Source organism: Haliaeetus albicilla, chromosome 28, assembly GCF_947461875.1.
Source record: "Haliaeetus albicilla chromosome 28, bHalAlb1.1, whole genome shotgun sequence".
Lineage (NCBI taxonomy): Eukaryota > Metazoa > Chordata > Aves > Accipitriformes > Accipitridae > Haliaeetus > Haliaeetus albicilla.
Window position 1 is genome coordinate 9,681,035 of NC_091510.1, and position 23,398 is coordinate 9,704,432.

Here is a 23,398-nt window from a genome sequence, read left to right on the forward strand (position 1 = left end):
TATTCATTTGCCAGTTAATATGTTTTTGTGTTGCTTTTTTGATGGAAAAAATGGAAATACTTCTGGTGTAGAACTTCATTAAATGAGCTAAAAGGAATTGTAAATTAATTTGGCTATGGAGAAAAATTGGATGTGATGTGTGACTTTATGAAGATATTCATTGCAATTTGATATGCAATTTGAATGTCTTTTTTTCTGAACTGTGGTAAAGGTTTAACATCATTTCAGCCATTAATAGTTGGAGATCTGAACTCTTCAAACATCAACAGTTTTCAGTTTAAAGCAAATTCAGGGAATTTTAGCCAGATGAGTAATATATCATATGATACTCCCTCTATATTGATGTCCACAACAGCAGATATTAAAGAAACATCAATTCAAGTACAGTATTGTAGATTTTGGAAGCTTGTAGGATTTCTGTGAGCCTGTGAAGTAAAAGTGATGTGGTCTACGTTTAATGTGAAAGCTCTCTTAATATTCTGAAAATCACGCACTTGCTGCTCCTGGAGGAAGGCATGTTTCTTTAACATGCTTCTCCCTGACAGAGACAGAAATGAGACCAGCATGTGATATAAAGTCCATGTTTCTGGATAATTACGCACCTAATTTAATAAGAGCTGGTGATTTAAATCTTAACTCAAAACATCTGCTTTTCTATTGCACTACATATTCTGAAGAGAAACTATATCACACAAGCACTAGCATATTAAAAAGCTAAGTGTGTTTGTCAATTTAAAAAAGTGCATCTTGTCTCTGCAGTCAGAGATACAAGTTTTTGTATTAGTGTCTCTGAATTTTCAAAGTACTTCACATAATGGTCATATATATATATATTCCTTCTTTTTTGATGTGTAACTTACTGGTTTTTTTAATATATATCTCTCTACATATCTACATATAGCAACATATATATACATTTTTGTATCTACTATAAAAAATAGTAGGCCAAACATCAAAAAACCCATGAGTTTTTTCAAAAATTATACCACACTGAAAGTTTCGAAGAGGGTTATCTATTTAAAATGCAAAGTCAATATAACACACATAATATAGATTCAGAGCTTGGTAACTCATACATTCAAAAGTAATTGGAAATAAAGCCATCTCCGGAGCATTGCCACATCTCATACTTTTAAACATGTAGGATTTATTTTCTTTTCATACAGACTTTTTTTCCTCCACTACAACTCTTTCACTTCATGGGGTAATTAAATCATTCATTGGAAGACTCACTGAAGCAAGTATTTGAATTGGTATTACATCCTTTCTGAGCACTTCTACCACTGAGCTGTAGTCATGCTCTGTACGTCTGCTTCTCCGTTTGTCCTGTTGGGTCTGTTCAGTTTCTTTTATTCTGTTCCACTTTCTGCTTGCTTTCAGGCCGTGTTGCTTGATACCCAGCTTAGTGGTTGTGGCATTCAATTAGACATGGGAGACCTGGTTTCAGCTCCTTGTTCCAAGGAGATTGCTGAATGCCAGCTTTTGGGCTGCTGGCTTTTCTGAAATGCGACTGTCTCTCTCTGTAATTGTGAACATGCATTCTGCCATGCATCAGTTCATACTTTACTGAATTTACCTATACTCTGACTGATTCCTGAGAGGAGGCTGGTTTCATGTTTTTTGGAAAAACACTGCTTTACAGAAATGTTTTCAAGCTGTTTAAGTGTTACATTGAAATTATGTTCTGATTCCCTGAGGGTCCTGCAAGAACATGGTGTTGGCCTGTTTCACAGTGAGCTAAAAGAAAATGTATAGTCATTACTGGGGGCATTTTCACATGAGGTAAAAGTTAGTGGAGAGATAGAACAACAGTTCTAATGCCATGCCTTCTCTCCAGATCTATACTGATTAGCTAGGGAGATGTGTTTATTCAAACTTAAATGCAGGAGGAGGGGGCGTTATTGGGTTTTTTTGTTATTATTGGTGGTGGTGGTTTTTTTAAACGCAAATTTCTTCACCTAAGTAGGAAAGCCAAAACAACAGATAAAAGAGCGGAAGCAGTATTTTGAAAAGCAGTAATTTTTTCAAAATAACGGGCAATAATAAGTCATGGAGGACAGTGATCCCAGTAAGAGCTCCCAGTCAAAGGCTGCAGCTAGAAGATGTGCAGTACTTGAGGAACAAATAGGGAACCAGCAAGTCAAAATACAGCAATGGTGTTATGATCATGGAGGGCATTATTGAGACTGTCACTAGAGCAGTTATGTTTAACTTTGGTATGGACCATTTCTTAAAGATGTTGACAATATTTTTTTTAGGAATGCACTAGCTTAAGGTTTAGCAAATGCCAATATGGGAAGATGAACTCATTTTCCTATATCTCTGGTAGAAACGAGGATTAAAAAGTTGTGAAAATTGAAGCAAGAGGAGTTCAACATAATAGGTTGTCGTGGTTTAACCCCAGCCAGCAACTAAGCACCACGCAGCCGCTCACTCACTCCCCCCCATCCAGTGGGATGGGGGAGAAAATCAGGAAAAGAAGTAAAACTCCTGGGTTGAGATAAGAACGATTTAATAGAACAGAAAAGAAGAAACTAATAATGATAATGATAACACTAATAAAATGACAACAGTAGTAATAAAAGGATTGAAATGTACAAATGATGCGCAGGGCAATTGCTCACCACCCGCCGACCGACACCCAGCCAGTCCCCGAGCCGCGAATCCCTGCCCCCCACTTCCCAGTTCCTAAACTAGATGGGACGTCACATGGTATGGAATACACTGTTGGCCAGTTTGGGTCAGGTGCCCTGGCTGGGCATGAGAAGCTGAAAAATCCTTGACTCTAGTCTAAACACTACTGAGCAACAACTGAAAACAGCAGTGTTACCAACATTCTTCACATACTGAACTCAAAACATAGCACTGTACCAGCTACTAGGAAGACAGTTAACTACATCCCAGCTGAAACCAGGACATAGGTACAGTTATTTAGCAGTGCAAGTAATTGTTTATTGGAGAAATGTATGTGGGATTTTGCACATGAATTCTTCAAACTATGCATTTGGTGAGGAGACTAAAAGGTAAATTTCTGTCATCTTTCAGGGCAAATGACCTTAAGTGTCCATAAAAGAAACTTTATTCATTGCACTGCAGGGAAATAGCACGTTTGGTAGGTAGATTATAAAGAAGAAAGTATCAGCTCAGAATAAAAGGTTGTATATTCAGATTACCAACAATCTGATATCTTTCCTTTGATGAGTTGAGGGGCCCCTTTGCTAATACCACCATGTAGGTCTTCTGGAAGAGAACTCAAAGAGGGGAGAATAATCTGTAATCTGAAATCTAGGTCTCGAGAAAATGTTCCAGACAGTAAATGTTATAGAAGCAATATCGTGCTAATCATAAGAAATTGTTAGACACGACTAAGATCTAAGAGGATTTTTTCTCTTTGGCTTACAAAATATGATTATTGTGGTATGCGCCACACTGGCATACACATTTAGACGGACAGACATCTCTGCATCTATCCCAACTCCTTTCGTAGTCATTTTACTTTAGCTGTATTATCTTCAGTTGCTAAAAGCATTAAGATAAAACAGCATAAAAAACAGAGGCAGCCTGGCAACTCACCAGGCTTTTAGATTTTTGACAAGTTTCATTTTGAAAGTACCATTTCTTAAGTGGTTTCTCTGTCTCTCTTTTAAACCTTATGAATAAAATACAGAGTGCTTGACAGCACATGTAAAGTTAGTTTTCCAACCACTTTACATTTTTTACCCTTTACTGAAACACTACTTTTGAATTTTTGTAGATGGAACACTTATATTTTGTTGCTAAAAGGTGTCAAGTTCTTTGAATATTACTTTCTTTAATGTCTTCATGTAGTTCAAATGATCTGCATGTGAAGAAAAAATGCAATGAATGCTTTTTGGATGTTCAATGCAGGTGTTCACAAGTATTATTGACCTTAAAAAAAAACTTTTAAAAAAGATATTGTGTATAGCTAATGAGCTAAACTGTAGGTCTATAGCTTTGTGAAGCATAGTAAGGTTCAGAATAAAATTTCAACCTTATACTTAGTAATGTTAGGTAAACCTTTCCTAAAGAGACATTCAGACTGAAGATGAGAAAAAAGAATTAGAAAAGAATGAAAAAACAGAGGCTTATAATGTGTATTATACTTAAACTGACTGTAGCTCTCTAAACAGTGTCACAAATATTTATTTCCCACTATTTGCAGTCTGTAGTAGCACAAAAAAAATTAAGGAATATAAAAAATACTAATTTGGAGAGTAATACACTGTTGCTTTTATCTAGACAAGGCAGACAAAACAAAAAAACCACCTTCACGTTATTTAAAGCAAGTTGGTGTGTGTTAACATAGCTGTCAGCAACTGAAATGATAAAATTATCATTGTTATCAAATACAGCTATAAACTGAACACAAGGCATGCTTCAGGTTAGTCAGAAGAGGTCCTCTGTTTTTCACTCTGCACGCTTGCTTGAAATGAAACTGTGTGTTATTGGTTAACTGGGATGCTTAGCATAATCACTTTGCAAGGCTGTGGTGGAGGGAGGTGATTATCACTGAGAACAGATGGGCAGGTCCAAAGCGTTGCCAGATTCTGCACAAGCTCCATGTACTGTAGGTTCTAGCTCTCCTTTCTTCGGCATTTCTAATTTTTATTCATTGTGCATATTTTGAAGGGCTAGCTGAGCTAGAGGTCAGGGAGTGACGACCTTACAGTTTAGCTCACAGATGTAGGAGTGGGGAATTCAAAGCGCTGTCACTATACGTCTGAACGGATGGGGCAGACTGCATTTTGTACGATTGCCTCCCTAAATGTATAAAAGGATTTATCTCCGAGCTTAGCACTCTACTCTGCATCTGTAGCGCTCTGTGGATTGTATTGTGTGTGTGACCAGAAATGATATTCTTGGATATGAACACTGTCTCTGCCTCTCCTAAAGTGCATCCTCCTAATGGGACCCGGTTTTATACTTTTCAGGTAAGAGAACTTCAATAAAACCGAAAGGATTTTTCTAGGTACTTAAACAATAGGTAAACTTTGAGTAAGAGTAGCTAATAGGTTAAGAAGCTTATGTGTTAATTAGTTTTGTATTGGTAGGAGAAAATATGTAAGGAATCAATATCATTACAGTAAGTTTGCTGCCTTAAAAAAATCAGCATGTAAATTGTTCCTAAACAAACATAAAATTGCATTCACAATGATTTTGCTATTGATTGTCTTTACCAATAATATTATCATGTTACAATTCATTAGATTTATAGCTCCTTAGATAGACACACACTGTCCTTCTGTTTAGTTCAGATAAGCACTGTGTTGGCATTATCAGAAATTGCAAATTCATATTATAGAAAAAAATATTTTTAAAACTTTGTATGCTGTACCTGTCTGGATTTTTTTATATTAATCCTGAATGTAGTTTCATGCTAGCTGATGCTTGATTTGATTCATGTGGATAGTAATCATACATGTGCAATTGATAGAACAGCAGAATCTATTGTTAGGTTTATTAAGATTCTCAGTTTTAAGCCAAGTTTTGCCTCATTCAGGTAAATAAGCTTGTGTGCTTAGCTAAAGGTAAGAATTTATTATATGCTCTAATGTGCAAACCAGTCTAATTACAAGCAGCTTTCAGTAGCATTTATTTAAAAGAAATCTTCAGTGCCTTGGCTCTGGAAAACTATGTAATCTTACATTAAGATTTAACAATAATTAAAAAAACCCACAACCTCCCTGCCCCAGCTGCTCCTTAAAGCACTCCAGCCCTGCAGGGCAATTCAAACACTTCACTACTTAAAGTGGCAATAGCTTTTTCAGCTCAGCCTCTGATACAGTTAGTATTTAAATAACCTTCCCATTCCTGGTCATGTAACGGTTTTGTCTTTTTGGTTACTTTATGCTATTGTAGAGTGATGTCTTTAATATGTAATAAATCCTGTGTATGCTACCAGAGCAAACAATCTGAGGCAATTAAAAGTTGATGATAAAATGCGTGGCAAAATTCTTTAACAAAATACAGGTACCCCATTCTTTGGGTCCAATAACTGCATTTCATTCTTGTCTTCTTTTAATCCATTGTTTTTAATTGTACTGTCTTGCCCTTCTTACAGTGATGTCAAATGATAGTTGAGGGCTGTGCAGAAAGAGTGGCATCCTCCTAACAGTGACGATCTGCTGATCCTGGCAGTGATTCAGAGACATGAATGCCCCAGGCCTGTTCCTCTACAGCATGACTACTTTTTTCACACACTGACATCTAAATATTCTGTACAGCCTTCTGTAGCTATGCTCTTAAACACAGTTCCTGACGTCAGGTATTCTTTCTGAGTGTGTCAAGTTGGAAAAGTCACTAAAATTAGGATGCTTGGTTGTGATACCAAATTGACTATTATGTGGTACTTTATGAAAGTAAGCACTAACAATGAAGTATATAATTTTTTCACAGTCTGTATTGTTGCTACTAGCAATCTCTGTGGTTACTGTAGACATTATCCCACATTAAAAAAATTCTCTTTTAAAAATTATTTCTTCCACTGATTTTTAAGCTGAGGGGACAATAGATAAAAGGGAAATATAACCGAATTTCCTGTTGTGTTCTGGATACTTTAGTGAGCAATGTAGAGTTAAATGACCTTGGAATGTAAAGCTGCTAATTCAGGACAGTCTGTGTTCGTGTTCTAGAATGGCTTGGTGCTATCAGTGCTAAAAGAATCTCCCCAAAATTAAAAAAAAAAGTCAACAACAGAAATGCTGTATTTTCCTGTGATGCCCTTTTAAAATTATTTTTTCTATTTATTTGTTTACCTATGTGCAGTATAAAGAAAGATATGTGAAGCAACTTTCCAGTTCTTGCCTTGGCTTCCTTTGTCATTCCTTGCTTCCTAGCTTTTGACCACCATGTTTGTGGTATCTTGTCTTTCCCTCTTGAGTTACTTCAGTCTTTGCTTACACATGTAATAGTTGCTGAGAAGGACTTTATATGACTCTTGTTAATTTTTCTGTTTTAAACTACTTTCACTGTTTGCTTTCTTACCTATTCTGTTGTTTCTATATGTTACATTGTGATCTCTTTGTGACAGAGAATCTCTTTCATTTAAGTAGCTTGCAAAGTTATGGGACAGCTTAATGGTTCTTAATTTGAAATATGCTGGTATTTAACCTAACGGTGTGTAAATAATCTTAGCAAAGCCAATGTCTGGCATGTTTAAAACTGAACAATACAAAACTTGTGAGATGAGGGCCTGAACTCTGACTGATGGAGGGTAATGAATGATTAAGCTACTGAATTAATTGTACATTGATGTAATGATTAAGCAGCTGAATTAATTATACATTGATTCAAAACTGCAACATATTAATTCTTTCAGCAACAAAAATGGTACTGAAAGAAGCACAAAGTGTGTGTGCAAGTTGTAACTTTATTATCAGCATTTCACTGATGTTTGTAGGAAATAAGACTGAATTGGCCTCTATGGGCCAAGGAATGGGACTGGCCATACAGGGATGCATCTAGCAGAGCACTTGGGCTGGGGAGAATCATAATTAGTGGATATCTCTACAAGTTTCTGAGCATTTATTAAGATCTTAATCAAATGCTTTGAATAGTATGCTTTAAAATCAACTTTATAAAATGTGTTCACTTTATAAGCGAGCATTAATTGAAATTAGAAGTCTACCATAAATTTTCAAATTCAGAGATTTTCTTGCCTGATGAACTTTATTTTTAGTAGATGAAATTAACAAGGAATTTCTTGACAACTAATTGCAACATTTAAAATTATATTTTCACCTGCAGTGACACAGAATGAATAAACAGTTTTTTTCACTTCCCCCTTCTCTCCACTTTTTCTTTTATCTTCTTTTTCCTCTGGGACACCTAGTGTTCAGAAAAAGTATGGAATTTGAACATTACATCGCTATTTTCAACTGTCTAGAAGCTATGAAATTCCTAGTACCTTTGCTCTGCTCAGGAAATCTGTCCTGAAATTCTGCAAATGTTAAAAGCGTGATTTGGTTCAGTTTATTTGCTGAACCACCTGCTATAATTAAAAGATGCTTAAGCTTTGATCCCTAGACTGTGCTTGATTAAAGCAATTAAAATAGAAAACTGTATCAGAGGAGGTCATATAAAGAAGTTCATACTGTATGAAAGGGAGGAGTTGTAATGCTATTATGAACAAGGTTTAGCTTTATAATAACCACGGCAATACCAAAGTTTGGTGCTTTGTATTTCAATATCTCTGTTTCATCTCAATTTGCTTGTGCCAACCTTGGCAGACTTCTACAGCTTTATAACAGAAAGCAGTGATTTTCTTTCTTTTTGTCTTCAAGCTTGATAAAAAGATAATATTTCTGCTACTCTATGTGGATAAATTAGTTTGCCAGCAGTCCCACAGTGAGCATGTATCTTTCATGAACATTGTAAACATCGAAGTCCAAGTAGTAACATGGCCTTGCTCTCTGGTTAGTCTTGTATTTCACTGTATTTAGCAGTTATTTGCATAAAATAATGATAAAGGTGGAAACGTTTGGATTAGAAAGGAGATATTTTTAACTTGGGTATTGTTTATGAAATGGAAAACATTAATGCACTGAAAAAATATTTTTTAATCAAGCTGTTTTTATAGAGAACTTGAGGGTGGTTACTTTTTTGTGAAAGCATAGCACAAAGTAATTTTGAAATTTCAGATTTCGTTTTTGAAAGTTGTGTAATACTGCTTTGATCATTTAAAAGCAACTTAAGTTTACATCGGTGTTTATCATATCCAGTAAATATTTTTCGTTTTCTTGTATTGGTTGTCTACACTAATACATGTGAATACTAACTTGCACAACTTCTAAACATTCAAAATATCTTCACATTGTACACGATATTTATTTCAACAGAATTTGAAATTGAAAGAGCCTTTTTTCTGTTTCAGCCTCTTTGCAAAAGAAAAACAACTGAAATATTTATATGAACAGTATTTTTAACTCTTGTAACATTCAATTATTAAGCTAAACACACATCTAAATTGCAGATCTAAGCACAGACCTACATGAGGGCTAAAAGTAGTTGCTAATAGGCAGAACTTAGGAACTAGGCATGTGCAGTAGAGAGAGACAAGCACACTCAAATTGCAGCGGTACCTGGGGTCTCATGGAACTGGCTGCATCTTTAGCTTTGAAATCAGCAGTACATAGTAACAGTTTCCATAAATGTTAAACACAAACTTTCAAATATTTGCAAGCAATACTAGCCTATTTTATAGTCAGATGAGATTTGTGGTTTATAAATGAACTCTTAGGACAGCTAGAGTATACTCCTGTTTGCTAACAAGTAGTGAAGTAAGACCTGGTCTTTTCTGAAACCTTGGGAGGTTGAAGCAATTTTTTAAAGTTATCAGATGATCAGAAGGTCTATAAAAAAATAAAACAACTTTCTTACAAAACCTGCAGAGAAATCCTAAAATATTCATATGAAATAAAAATGTAAATACACTATGAACTACTGTAAAAGTGCATTGCTGATGGAAGGTTTGAAACTGGGTTACTGGGAAACTGGGAAACGTTTCTATACATAAAACATATCTATCACCATGATGCTGATTACTACTGGTTTTTATTTCTTAGCAACTAAGTGTTACACTGCAATGATAGTGAATTAACAACAGAATGCAAACAAAAATGTTACTTTCCGGTACAGAATATGCTTTAAGCTGTGTGAAGAAAAATATATCCTGTAAGAAATACTAGATGCACTCATTAATTTTCCTATTAGTTCCTATATTAATAGTTTAAATGAACTGTATACTTACCCAGAATGTCTGTTTTATACTGTCCTGTAGTTTTAATGTTTCAGTAATGCTATTGTTCTTTCAAGTACCTTCTTATATGGAAATAGTAAATGAAACAAAAAACCTTTCCTACAAGAGAAAGTATCTTGTTAAATTTCATAATTGCACTTACTAGCATACATTTATCATTAGGTTATGCTTTGGGCAGGTACGCCATGCTACTCTGCTTAGTATGCCATAACTTTTCTTTTTGACTATTTTGTTGCCTCACATATTTCTATGCAATATAATTTAATATCAAAGACAACAGCTTTTGAGTTTCTTTGCAGAAATTCCCAGTTCTATGAAAAAAATATATTTTTGGTGATGGAGATAGGTTATTAGTCACCTTCTATCTGATGTGATCACTCATACCACTACAAAATTATTGTAAAATCTGTATTTGATGACTCTATTCATACTCTATGCAGACTTAATTGCACGTGTAGAAAATATACCATATATAACATGCAGAATAGGGCCAAAAATTTGTGTGTACTTTCAGAGCTGTGTCAGCTGGTTCACAGAAGAACTGCGGAATCTGATCTTATCTCAAACCCTTCTGCTGGCTGAGCATGTGGGCAGCTCCTTCCAGCAACCCTATGCCAGGCATAGGATTTCTCCCTTAGTTTTGCCTAAATAAAGATTTTTCTCTTCTCATTTAACTGACTGGCCCAGTATGTTTTTTTAGAAACATCATGTAAAAGTACTAGAGACTTGTTCTTTGTGAAAGCTGCGAGTCCATAGCCAACTGGTAACTTGTATCAGTAATGATCATAAACATCAGTAAAAGGCCAGCTATAACAGGAGTCAACTGAATAATTGGTTTTGTGTGCAAAAAGTTGTGGTACATATCATGTAGGTTGTTGTAGACTTCAGAAGGTTTGAAAGCTGTGTTAGTGAATATAAATGATAACAGTGGCAGAAGGGCTGGCAGTGAGGTGTTTTTAAAGACTTTTGACATGTTAACAGTGACAGAAAATAGTAATGCTGGACCAGTGCTTTACCCTGTAGCCAAAAAAAAAAAATCATTAAAAAGTCTGCGCAGTGTCAAAGGCAGGAGACAATAATAAAGTGATTTGCATTGCAAATAGCTTGGAAATATTTATAGCTGTATAAGTGGGGTTTATATAATTTTGGAATTTAGGAATTTCAGAGAAATAGTGTGAGGAATATGCTTACAGGCTCTTTACTGAGAAATAAATGGCAAATGGCAATAGAGGCTGGTCTTACATTACAAGTGAGTGTTACGTATTCTTATTTAGTATTATTATTCTGTGATACGTATTTTTATTGCCTGTTTTGTGAAGAACAAACTTAAAGCTTTTCGGCTCAAATACAGACATGTTAGTGCAGTGTTAATCTGAATGTGCCCCAAAATATTAATGTTCTCTGTATTCAAACAGTTATAAAAATTTGAAGGAGAAATATTTAAAAATTTTACACATTAAAATATGTGACACCAAATAAGCTTTCAGAAAGTTTCATCTGGTAGTGCTGTTAATTTTTTTTTATTTTATTTTTTTTAGAATGGAGAAGACTGTGAGCATTTGTTAATCAGTCCGGCTATACTGATGGTTTAATCATTTTACCAAGCTGTTGAGAATGTGGCACTTGGACTCCAAAAATGGAACAGAATTATTCAGGCTGACAGGAAAATAAGAACATTGTCTAAGTGTTCAGCTAAAAAGCCCTAAAACTGTGTTACTGTGAAGTCTTTAATCTACTGTGCCTTAAGTATGTAGAGAAATAATTTTGTTTGCACAAGGACTTTTGTCTAATTCTGTTGTGCCATAGAATTGTGATTTGCGGCCATCAGAGCTCATGAAAGACAGTGTCCTCACCACCAGCAATCCTGTCCACACCTGTGACGCAGGGAGTCTCTGGGTCTTTGAAAAGCTACTTGTTTTCTGGTTAGCTTCTGAGTTTTAGCTGGAATCGTGCTGAGAGCTGCCCCAACTGCCTCCACATACCCTCTTCCTGTTTAAAAATCAGTAGCAGTGCATGGCCCCACATTTTCCATAGGGTTTTTTCCAGCCAGTCAATAAAATGGTCTGATAGTTTTTATGAATATGCTGTTCTGCATGCAGTGAACTGGGAAGGGTGACTTGACTGAATATTAACTGACCGTTTTGATCTATAGATACATTTGCATCCATCCTCTGGGATGGAAACACACATTGCTTAAGGAAGAAATGAGAAACATTATGGTTCTAAGATGTCTAATTACCATGAATTTGGTAGTGGAAATCAGGAAAACTAATCCTTCTCCCCAGAAGCTGCAAGACAAAACTAAACATATGCACACACACAGACACATGCTTTCCAAAAAACAATCAAGAAAATAATTGAGCATGGAACAATTCTGTCTATAGTATTTTTCAGTTGTAGAGACTTAGTAAATTATGTTGTTTACTCCAAAAATATGATAATTAGAGTAAGCAAAGAATACAGGACCTTAAAATACATACGTAAAACAAAATAGAAAGAGCTTAAAGGCTTTGTGTCTTAAGTCAATATTCATGTAAATTTTTCTTTTGCCTGTCATACAAAAATATTTTGTCCTCATAATAGCATTTTTTCATGTGTTGAAACTGAACAGTAACCAAGCAGAGCAGTCAGTGTATCTTTCCCATGCAGAATTCCTGTCATTCAGAGTGTGGTCGAGTCTACTTTGTGAAGTAATGGAGGAAAGAGTCAGAAAGTACTTTCCTTTCCTGCCAGAAGAACTGGGGCTAAAACAGAGCTGCTGCTTCTTTTGCAGCTAAGTGGATGTGACCAATAAAAGCAGGGGACCAGTCAGAGGAATAGCAATAGGAATGCTTTCCTCCTATTCCAGAAATAGGATCATGATATGGTTTCTGAATCATCGCTAGAGACCATGTTTCTGGATCAATTTCAGAAGTGTCTTCAGTGTTGGAATCTGAACCTGGGCTTCTTTTACCATAATTTTCATAGAAAATAAAACTAGAGGAAGAAATCTACTGGTATTTTCCAGAATAGTAAGAATACTAAGAGTTATTACACAATAATGTGTGTGGGTTTGATACTGGTTGGTCCATTCTCCTAACTGAGCTCAACCTGTATAAACTGAGATAGCAGAATGTTTGGATAATAAACTTTCCTTACAGGGAAAAATGGAACAATATAGGCATAGCCTGTTCTGAGAGCACAGATTGTGTCTCTGTAGATGGGTGTCCTGAACATCCTGTATAAACTGTGATGATAACCTTTTGGAAATGGCATGGTTTTTCCCTTGATGAGTGTTACCAATCTTGCTATGCAGTACTGCTGAAGTTTTCCCATCCCTGTCTGGGAGGAGAGTGTAAGTAATTTTCTGATTTCATTGTACATTTCAAATATATTCCTAGTAGTTGTCTCGGATCGTACTGCCTCCTTCTTCTTGATCTGCTACACGTTGGACCAAGTAGAGGACGGTACCACTTCCTGGTATTTAGTAAAAGAGGGTGTTTGGTCTGGAAGCTTTTAGTGCTGCCTTGACTAGCTTGTAGTACTGTGTATAACTTCAACTTCAAAATTCTTCTCAGTATAGCTTTTACTGTCTGAAAGCCTGAATTAGTCAGCTGTAAGAATGTAAATGTAGCCCTCTACATCAGCTGATAAACCTATGCTAATTAGATATCCTTCAAGACCTGGAAATACTGTGTATCAGCACTTAAAGAAAAGGTTTTTCGTTCGGAGAAAGATATAGTCTAGAGAAAGATATAGTTGCATAGAAACAATTTATTAGACTTAGAACTATCTAGCACAGTGTTCACTTTATTTTATATAAAGCATTTTGTCCTCACAGTCTTTTTGTACATAGTTCATACATTTGTAAGGCAAGAGGTTCTGTTGCTCACCTGTTATGCACGTAGCATTCATACAGTCTTCATTATCAACAGCATCAGCTGATGATGCTGAGAGGTGGGTGGTCTACCTGCAAATTTCTTCTCTTTCTTACATCTGTCTGAAGGCAAGGAAAAAAGCAGATGAAGACAGACAAAGCAAAATACTTGGCATGTTGAACTGTCTTATGATTGAAGGCAAGCAATAAAATGCATGATTTTAATGGTTTTAAATAAGTTGTGATGTGAAACTTTTTTGCTGAGAAACTTATTAACCTATAGGTATGTCTATTGGGGGGAAATTACTGTGATAAAAGCATTAAATTAAATATTCCAATTTTACCTTTATTCATAGATTGTATTTTCACTTTGAATGGAGTAGTGTTAATATACATTACAAGATTTTTAATACTAAATTTCTTAGTAGTGATTTCAGTAAATAAATTTTATTTTGCCTAATCTATTCCTGTCTGGTTCGATATTCAGTTGGCAGTTATGCTTAGCATAACATTTATGGAGGACTATGAGGCTAGGATTGCTTTGAAATGACAGCTGACATAATTCAGTTGATATTGTGATTCACTCAAATATGTAAGCAAATGAGAAAAATATGGATTCAGTATTTCCACTGAAAGAATTAGAATTACTGATTCATGGAAATTTAAGTGATCTGTTTATATTTTTTCACTAGGAGGAATTATACAGTTTCACATGACTAAGAGTGCTTGTTCCTATGAAATGTGTTATTTCTAGTTATAGGTCTAACAAAGTATGAGCTGATTTTTTTTTTTTTTTTTAATTAAGTATTCTAATACTGCATGCATGGTGGTGGCACAGTGTGAGGAATGACTTTATCTACACCATCAGCCATAACAGTGTTGGTGCTGAGCAAAGCCAGAGTGGCGAGGAGATGCCAATGGAACTGAAAATGCATTGTGTGATTACATGTAGAGAACACTTGTGCTATAAGCCTAACTGAGGTGTAAGTGAAGCTACTTGATCTGGATTCGTGTGCTTATGTCTCCCTTAGTAAGTAGTGTGGCAGAATAGAAGTTAATCTCTAGAGCAGAAGAGGAGGATCTGATGTCTGTATCATCCACATTTGGGGGCCAGGTGGGTTATTTCGGAATAGGTCTAGTTAGGTCCCATTGGCTGAACATCCAGGAATGGACGGAAAGCATTAGATGCACTCTCAGAGATCATCTTTCAATTTCATTTCGTCCAGGAGGCATTCAGTTCAGGCACTCTGAAATCACTTCATGATGCAAACCAAAGCAAGTTGAGACAGTGGGGAAATTTGCTTCAGACCTCCTGATGCAAACTAAAACACTAATGTAGACTTGATTTCTGTAATGTCAGGCTCTGATAAAGAGCATTTCAGAATAAGGGCTGAGTTCTGTGAGTCCCAAATTGTACTATGCGAGAGCGTAGTCCTCTGAACGAGTCCAGAAAGATAAGCCTTCCTATGTTGAGCTAATCTTTGTCAATATAACTATATTCATAAAGACTGTGTTGACTCTCTAATGTTGTACAGTCATTTCAGATGAATCTTCTCAAGGCATGCTATTTGCAGTGTGTTTTATTATTTTCTTAGGACTCTATTACTAAAATAAATATTATGTGGAAAAAATTATTATTGGAATGTTACATTTCTGAGCAAATAAATTATTAATGTACAGTTTTGATGAAGCAAAGAAAAAGATTTTTTGACATTAAGCTGTGGAAATCTCTTTTCTTTGCCATACTTTTGTATTAGTAGTAGGCAGACAGAAAATTATTTCAGGTTAGTAATTGAGTCTCTGTTTCATGTAGTTGTGAACCTGAATTCTAGATTGGCTCAGTTGGACAGATTTGATGTATCTCATAAGGTTTGAAAACGTATGTGGCCTCTTGTCGTGGTTTCAGCCCAGCCGGTAACAAAGGACCACGCGGCCGCTCGCTCACTCCTCCCGCCCCCCTCCGGTGGGATGGGGGGAAGACGGAGGAGAGGAAAAAAACAAACCTGGAACCTCGAGGGTTGAGATAAAGGCAGTTTACTGGAACAACACAAAGAAATTGCAACAACAACAACGGTACTAATGAAAAAGTATACAAAAAGAGCGATGCACAGTGCAACTACTCACCACCCGGGACCCGACACTCTGCCACTTCCCCCACCGAAAAGAAGAGCCCACCCCCCGGCCCGCTCCCCCTTTATATACTGAGCATGATGTCACATGGTATGGAATAGCTCCTTGGCCAGTTCAGGTCAGCTGCCCCGGCTATGCCCCCCACCTCCCAGGTTCCTGTAAAAAAAAAATTAACTCTATCCCAGCTGAACCCAGGACACCTCTGTTGGCCTGAAGCCTTGGATGGCTTGGCTAGCACTGTAATGAACAGTGGAATGTAAAGCTAAATATCTGCTAAACTATGCTCAGCAAAAGAATGAAATTAGTAACTTAGAGTAAACACACACATATACACATCTATTGCTTGAAGTAAAGCTGTCAACATCAACCTTTGTGCTTCAGATAAAGATCTGATGACAGCAGTGTGTATGTTCATCTGCTCAGACTGGGAACATTGTACCTTGCTTGAGATGGTCTGTGAATTTTCAGCTGGTCAGTAGAAGAGACCAAAAGATTTTTAAGTTTGGATAAACCAAGGGGTGATACTAAAGCCAAATTTGGAATTCTCCATCAGCTTGCAGTTTAGTACCAGAAGAAACAATCCTCTCTCCTTTCAGCAGATACAACACTCACCATCATGTTTCTCACATACATAAAACTAACACAGCTCCCATACAAATATAAGTGAATGAAGAAAGAATGAGCAGTTTTGGAACAATCTCGGAGAGATGATCAGGGATAGTTTTGTTTTGTTTAGTTTGGTTTTTTTAATATTAAGATAATGGTATAAAACTCAATGGATTTAACCAAACTATTAATCAAGGAGCCAAGGAAAAATTCAGGTCAGTAGGGAGCATGAACACCAAACTAGAAGTTACCCATTAAACTAAAGAATCTGTCAAAGCTACATAGAAACATTACTTTTTACTTCTATTTTTAAACATAATATCTTTCCAAGCACACACAAAGCTTCTCTGCAGATATCATTTGTAAGAGATTTATGAGAATTCCTAGAGGTATGATGGGAAGCTGTAATGGGTTCATCATAGAGGGGTAGTGCTTTGAATTGCTTCTTGGAGTTAGACTGCTGGCAAGTAGTTGAATAGCTATCCTCTCTTAATCAAAGTAATTTTGGAAGCATCAGTCATGGGTTTTAGTTAAAGCTTAATTGGATTTTGCATTTACCATAGTATAATCATATTTAGTACTCAATATGGCTTCTTTTTTTTCCCCCTCTCTCTCAGAAGTCACTATTTGTTGTTACATCCTTTTGAATAGTAAGAAAACAAAATGTACAAGTTATGTTGAGATATTTTCTACTGTGTTCCTTTTTTCTAAGGGTGACTCAGTGAATAATATGCAGAATACAGCTGCTACTGAATGCAGTAGAAACAAGTATCTTTTCTTCCAATACTGTGCTCTGCCACAGCACATCTTTGGTGACTAGAAGGCAGACAATACTTACCATAACTAATATGAAAGCCTGTCCCAGATTGTACGTACCCTGAAGGAAATCTCACTTTTGCAGAGCTCTGCCACTATAAAGAGATCATATCTGAAGTCAATAATGAGCCTCAGCTTTGTCAATATTCAATATTCATTGGTGCTGATTCCAGTTTTCCAGACAAACAAACTCTAGAAAAGTGATCTTACCTTTCAGTAGCTCTCTAAAATAAATAGATGCAAACTGACACAAAAGTCTGCCTTGATCAAGTAACGGAATTCATTCAGGTTTTGTGTAGCAAATGAATCCAGCAGTATTTTAAATAAATGAACATTTGTTTTCTCCTGACAAGGCAAAGTTCATATTTTTGGCTGCATTTTGCTTTTACCCTCTCACTACTAGCATTTCAGACTCGGCAGGACACTACGTAGTGCACAGCACCTTTTGCGTTTGTGGAATTAGAGCTCCTGAGGGTGGTGGCCCAGGTGGACTAGAATTATAATGTATTTTGGCTGTTTCCACATTAAATAAATAGATCTACTTTTTACATTTAGCCCAATATTAAAAAACTCCTAATCTGTTTTTGCTGCCTATTAAAGATACCTTTAATTGGATTCTTTATGTAGTTCTTATTCATCTTCAACACTTTTATTATGTGATTTTCTAAAAACACCAAACTTTGTGGTGCAGTTCCCTGATAATCATCGGTTTTAGCCTGCTCTCTTATAGGGCATTTTCTTGTCATAGACTTTTAATAAGTTCAAGTTACAGTTTAAAGCTACACACTTTTGGTCAGGTATTAGTATGCAGTTGTTGTCAAGTATCATTTTGGGAGTTAGACAGCAGATAGGCCAAATAGCCTTTATGCAGAATTACATTCTTAAACTCAGAGTAAATCATCAGGGATTATGAGGGAAAAAAACCACCCAAAAACCCAAACCAAAACCAACCAAGAACAAAACTATTGTTGGAAATTTCTCACAGTTCCTCACTTCTTTTCTTGCTCTTCCATGAACAGCAATATATGACGCACAGACTGCATCTTATTTCCCTATTCTGAGCAGCACAACTCCATTGGAGGTTTGAGGTTCAGGACAAGTTTCATCCTCTCTCTCACCTTTGGCTTGTGAGGAGATTCCTAATAGGTCTCTGAAACCAACTGTCCTTCATTACACATAATTTTTAATATTCATAGGCTATTTATGGAGGGAAGCTTAGTCCTCTGGAAGCATGAAAGTATCAGTAATGTATTAGTGTCAAATTTAATCTCTAATCTTTGTAAAACAACAACTGAGAGACTAGTCTTTTTTATTCAACACGTGGAGGATTTGATTAGATTATCTAATTTAAAATGCCCTTCCCTCTTAATGTAGGTGTATTCTACTTAAATGTAATGCTTATCTGTAAGAATTTTTAAATGTCATTGCTAGAAGGGGAAAATAAAGGAACAAATCTATTCCCGCACCTTTAGTCTATATTTTGGTGCAATTTGCATCAGCTCTTTGCTTTCCTGTATAAACAGAGAAATCTGATGTGCATTGAAGTCTTCTAACACCAGCTCCTGGTCCTGTTTGAGTCTTATTGATGTTCTTTGGAATATCAAGAATTTTTCTAAACAGCACTGGACCCATAGTCTCCTGATTTGTGGGCATGGGCATGTTTAATTTAAAAACTATGCTAAGGAAGTGGGGTGGCATGACCCTGAAAATAGGCAGTATTAGATCTAATGGTTACACCCTTAGGTTAATTCTTGCCTCTAAACTAAAACGAATGTGATTTTATCTCTTCAAACAACTATTACTTTCTGGAGAAAGAGAAGTTTGCACTTTTCTAGTCAGTCAGAATCACCCAGTTAAATTACCATGACTCCAGCATGGTCTTTGACTCTATCTTTAGAGTAAAAGTGGTGGGCTTAGTAGAACAATAATATTCTGTACAATTCTGTACAGTACAACTGTATTGTAAGCATTTAAGGAGAAAAGGAAATTCAGAAGTTCAAAGGAAATGCTCATGAGAAAATCCATGCTCTTATTTATCAATCTTTTAAAATGCAAGTTTAAAGGGGGAGTTAGCTGCCCATTTCTGTTGTAATATCAATTGTTACACTAACTTAATGTCCTGGTTTCAGCTGGGATAGAGTTAACTGTCTTCCTAGTAGCTGGTACAGTGCTATGTTTTGAGTTCAGTATGCGAAGAATGTTGATAACACTGATGTTTTCAGTTGCTGCTAAGTAGTGTTTAGACTAAAGTCAAGGATTTTTCAGCTTCTGATGCCCAGCCAGAGAGAAAGCTGGAGGGGCACAAGAAGTTGGCACAAGACACAGCCAGGGCACCTGACCCAAACTGGCCAAAGGGGTATTCCATACCGTGGGACGTCACATCTAGTATAGGAACTGGGGAGTGGGGGTGGGGAATCGCCGCTCGGGGGCTAGCTGGGTGTTGGTCGGCGGGTGGTGAGCAATTGCACTGCGCATCATTTGTACATTCCAATCCTTTTATTATTGCTGTTGTCATTTTATTAGTGTTATCATTATTAGTTTCTTCTTTTCTGTTCTATTAAACCGTTCTTATCTCAACCCACGAGTTTTGCTTCTTTTCCTGATTTTCTCCCCCATCCCACTGGATGGGGGGGAGGGGGTGTGAGTGAGTGGCTGCGTGGTGCTTAGTTGCTGGCTGGGGTTAAACCACGACACTTAATAAAGATCCTAACTCTGCAAAAAATGTAAAAGATTATAAATCTCCCTTCTCTGTATGACAGACCATTGATTTCAAGGGAGTTATTCCTAATCCATGACTGTAAGCATCTGTGTATCTTCATAGGACCAAAGCCTGTCTGCCTTGTAAATTTGCTACCTATCTATCTTATGCTAAAAATGATATGTCAAGTTAAGTGAAATCAGGAAGATCGTTATTTCAGCAACTCTCAGATACTTTTTTAGAGAAGTGGCACTTGCAGGTGTACCTGTACCTCAGTTTGGATAGTCACTATGCTTAGTAGCATAGTGCAACATTGCTGCTCTCAAATATTTCCTGCTTTCATTGCAGGACTTGTCTGCTATTTTAATTGTTTGGGTTTTTTTTTCCTGGAGTACCATAATGATGTTGTGAAACTTCAGCACAAGTGTTTTGGAGCAGTTTCTAAGTCAATGGTAAATTAATCCTTTTATGCCTTCAAAAACATTGACTTTTTTAAACAACACATATTTTGTATTTTAAGGTAAACCATATGAAGTAGATCCATACTTCCAGCATGTTTGTGAGTTGATATCATAGAGGATTTATTTTTTTCTGATTTTTATTTTGAAATGTCTGGATAAAGCTTTACCCTGCAAATTTTGAGAAATGCACTTGAAAAATCTTTCTTACAGCAGTACTTATGCGGTCACTTTTCACAGGAATATTTTTCCCCAGTAATTATATATAAACTAAATATATAAATATAGATGAATTCAAATACATGCATGTGTGCATAAAAATGTATTTTTTTTTTCCCTATAAAAAATAGCACTTTGGAATCTGATATAAATGGCAGGACATCAGAAATCTTTGGAGCACTCAAAGAGTAGAGGTTTTTTGGTAATTTTGAGGGATTTCAGCCATCAGAGTTTAAAAATACCTCTGAGAAAGCATGAGCTGTTACAGCTATGCAGCTGTCATTATCTGTCACAGACCACTTAAATATACTGTTGAGTATTATTTAATTACTGACACTATTCATAAGAAGTTTTGTGTTTTTCCAGACAAATTTGAGGGTATGGCAATCTAGTCTTGCTTTGCCTAGGTGCAATCAGCTAAAGGCTTATCGTGTGACCTCCGAGTAACATCATACACTAATAAAAGTCTAATGTCCTGGTGGTAGTGTAACTGAAGCTTTCTGATATGTCACTGGAATAGAGTCCAGAATAGGAGCTTAGCCTTGTATGCTGGACTCTATCATACCCCTAATCCTGTGGGTAGGAATATGATATATGTGAAATGCTTGCATAGTTCAGGACTGGCTTTCCACACTGTGTGACTAGTTGAAAGCTCTGTAAATAGAACTCTTTTATTCCTCAGCTTTTTGTCTGCTTTCAGAATATCACTGGGTAAGGCTGTATAGAAAACTGGTGAACATAGAGAGAGCTTACCTTCCATTTCTCCAGAAAAGAATGGACTGTCCAGGCAACTATTTCTCATCATTCCCATTTATTATCTGAATGAAGCAAACTTCACCTTAAGACTTTTACCTCTTGGAGACCTCTGGACTTAAGGAAGCTGGGGAAAGTCAGCATATAGTTGGAGCTGGTAGTTGACACATGTTTGCATGTTTCCTCTCTGTGATTCATTCATAGAATGCCAGATTTCAGAAAACTGCTTCTGAATACTTGATTTCAGTTTCAGGAAAAAAATGTATTAGCTGACCACCCATCAATGAATGATTTCAGACCTGTGAGGTGAGGAGTCGAGGGCCAGATGCACAAGGAGATATTAGCATGACCCTCATTTTGGCTCACGGCTTTCACTAAAAAGGTAGGAATGCCATTGTAGCTAAGTCTAAATATGCAATTAAGCGACAGAGAAAAAATTTGGATTAAGTATACAGTTAAGCACCTGCAAGACTTGAAAATCACGTTTAGCCTATCATTTTTCCCCAAAGGTAGCCAGAACAAGGTAATGAGGTATGTTGGCCAACACGGTTGCCTCCATAAATATGTCAAGACCAAATATGTTTGCTTTCGGCAAGTCAGCATTTATGGAATCAGCCCTGGTAATTCCCTGTTCAGCAAACAAAAACCTAACAAATCTAGATCTCTGCAATTGAGCAAAGGGCTAGAGTTAGGTCTTTTGAAGATCATCAGTTCTTGTAAGAGGAAAAATTTAGAGATATGAATTGTTTTTATTAAAGAGAGGATTTTACCAAGGGGACAATAAGCATTCATTTCAATCTTGAGAAGCTTAAGTGAGAAGGACTCACTGTGGTTGAAGAATATGCTGGAAGCTTTTCTATGGCAGCTGCAGCATGTGAGATCCAAATCACAAATTAGATTGCATTTCTCTCACACACAAAAAAGGATATGGATATTTTCAAATTTAAGTCCCACTCATTTCATGTACCAGCTGCTTTATCACCATTTAGTCTCCTTTTATTCCACTTAGAGTTCTGGTATAGTTACAGTTCTTTTAACATCTCATTGAACATGGCAGAAATATACATTCAGATAGCAGCTGAGTATACAGTATGGTATGACTGGATAGTATAATCTACTGAAGGAATGATAAAAATGTTTTCATTCCATATGTTCTGCATATTTGGGAAAAACAGGCATGTTAGCTCTGATTTTTCACCTGACATTTGCATGAAACTAGTGTTAGAGTTGAAAGTCAAACCCACTATTTTCTTCCACTTAATTTCTTCCAAATAACAGTGTTATATTACTTCCTGACAGGGTTTAATTAACGGCTCTGGAGATTTTTCCTAAACTAAGGTTTGAGATTCTTCAGAAAATTCAACTGTGAATTTATCTGACCAGAAGAACGCTAGCAGGCTTGTTGTCATCATTATTTTATTTACAGTGTATATGTGTCTTTGTGTGTGATGTGAGAGAGTTAAAATAATTTCAATTATATGTACAATTTTTATAAATGGATGAGCACAGCTAAGACCCATTTTTTGCTAAGTGAAAGTACGATTATACTTTTTCTCTTTTCAGAAACAAATTTGGATTAGAAGTCAAGGGAAATATAGATTCTCTCCATTTGTCTGTATTTTGGGGTCCTCTGAGGACTCATCTTTCTAATATAAACGTTTCACCTTCACTTCCAGGGCAAGGTTCATCTCACTTCATATTCTATATCTGTACTGTGAAGCTCTACCCAGACTTCTAAACCTACTTGCAATTCCACCAACCTCTTTTCTGCATACCGAGTAAAGATATAAACTACTCTAAAAGTACCTGTTTCTAAGATTCTGAGGGCAGCCGAGGATGGGTGTCTTTGATTTTCTACATGCTGATTTTTGGTCAAATCAAACTTACCTGCAGTGTCCAGAAGCTTGAGAATGAATATTTGTTTTGGTTTTAGACTTAGCTTGTATTTTTGCATTTTGAAAATTTAAGGAGTAGGTTATTCTTCATGAAAATTTACTGTGTGTGTTCACTGTATACTTACTTGGAGGAAAGCAAATCTGAATATGAAAAATATATATTCCATCACCTTCTGAAAAAATAGATAA

At 36.3% G+C, this 23,398-nt stretch overlaps 1 protein-coding gene across 13 annotated transcripts in view; it reads left to right on the top strand.

Annotated features, from left to right (window-relative positions):
• Nucleotides 1–23,398, top strand: part of PPFIA2 (PTPRF interacting protein alpha 2) — a 346,865-nt gene that overhangs the window by 100,432 nt on the left and 223,035 nt on the right. For 2 of the 13 annotated variants that reach the window (XM_069773308.1, XM_069773310.1), the window contains exon 1: nucleotides 4,536–4,952. The exons of 10 other annotated variants lie outside the window; for them this stretch is intronic. In XM_069773308.1, the coding sequence (XP_069629409.1) occupies nucleotides 4,872–4,952 (81 nt within the window). In that variant the 5' untranslated portion in view covers nucleotides 4,536–4,871. Of the gene's footprint in view, nucleotides 1–4,535; nucleotides 4,953–23,398 lie in introns of those variants that run through there. One more of the 13 variants, XM_069773311.1, reaches the window with a different exon arrangement.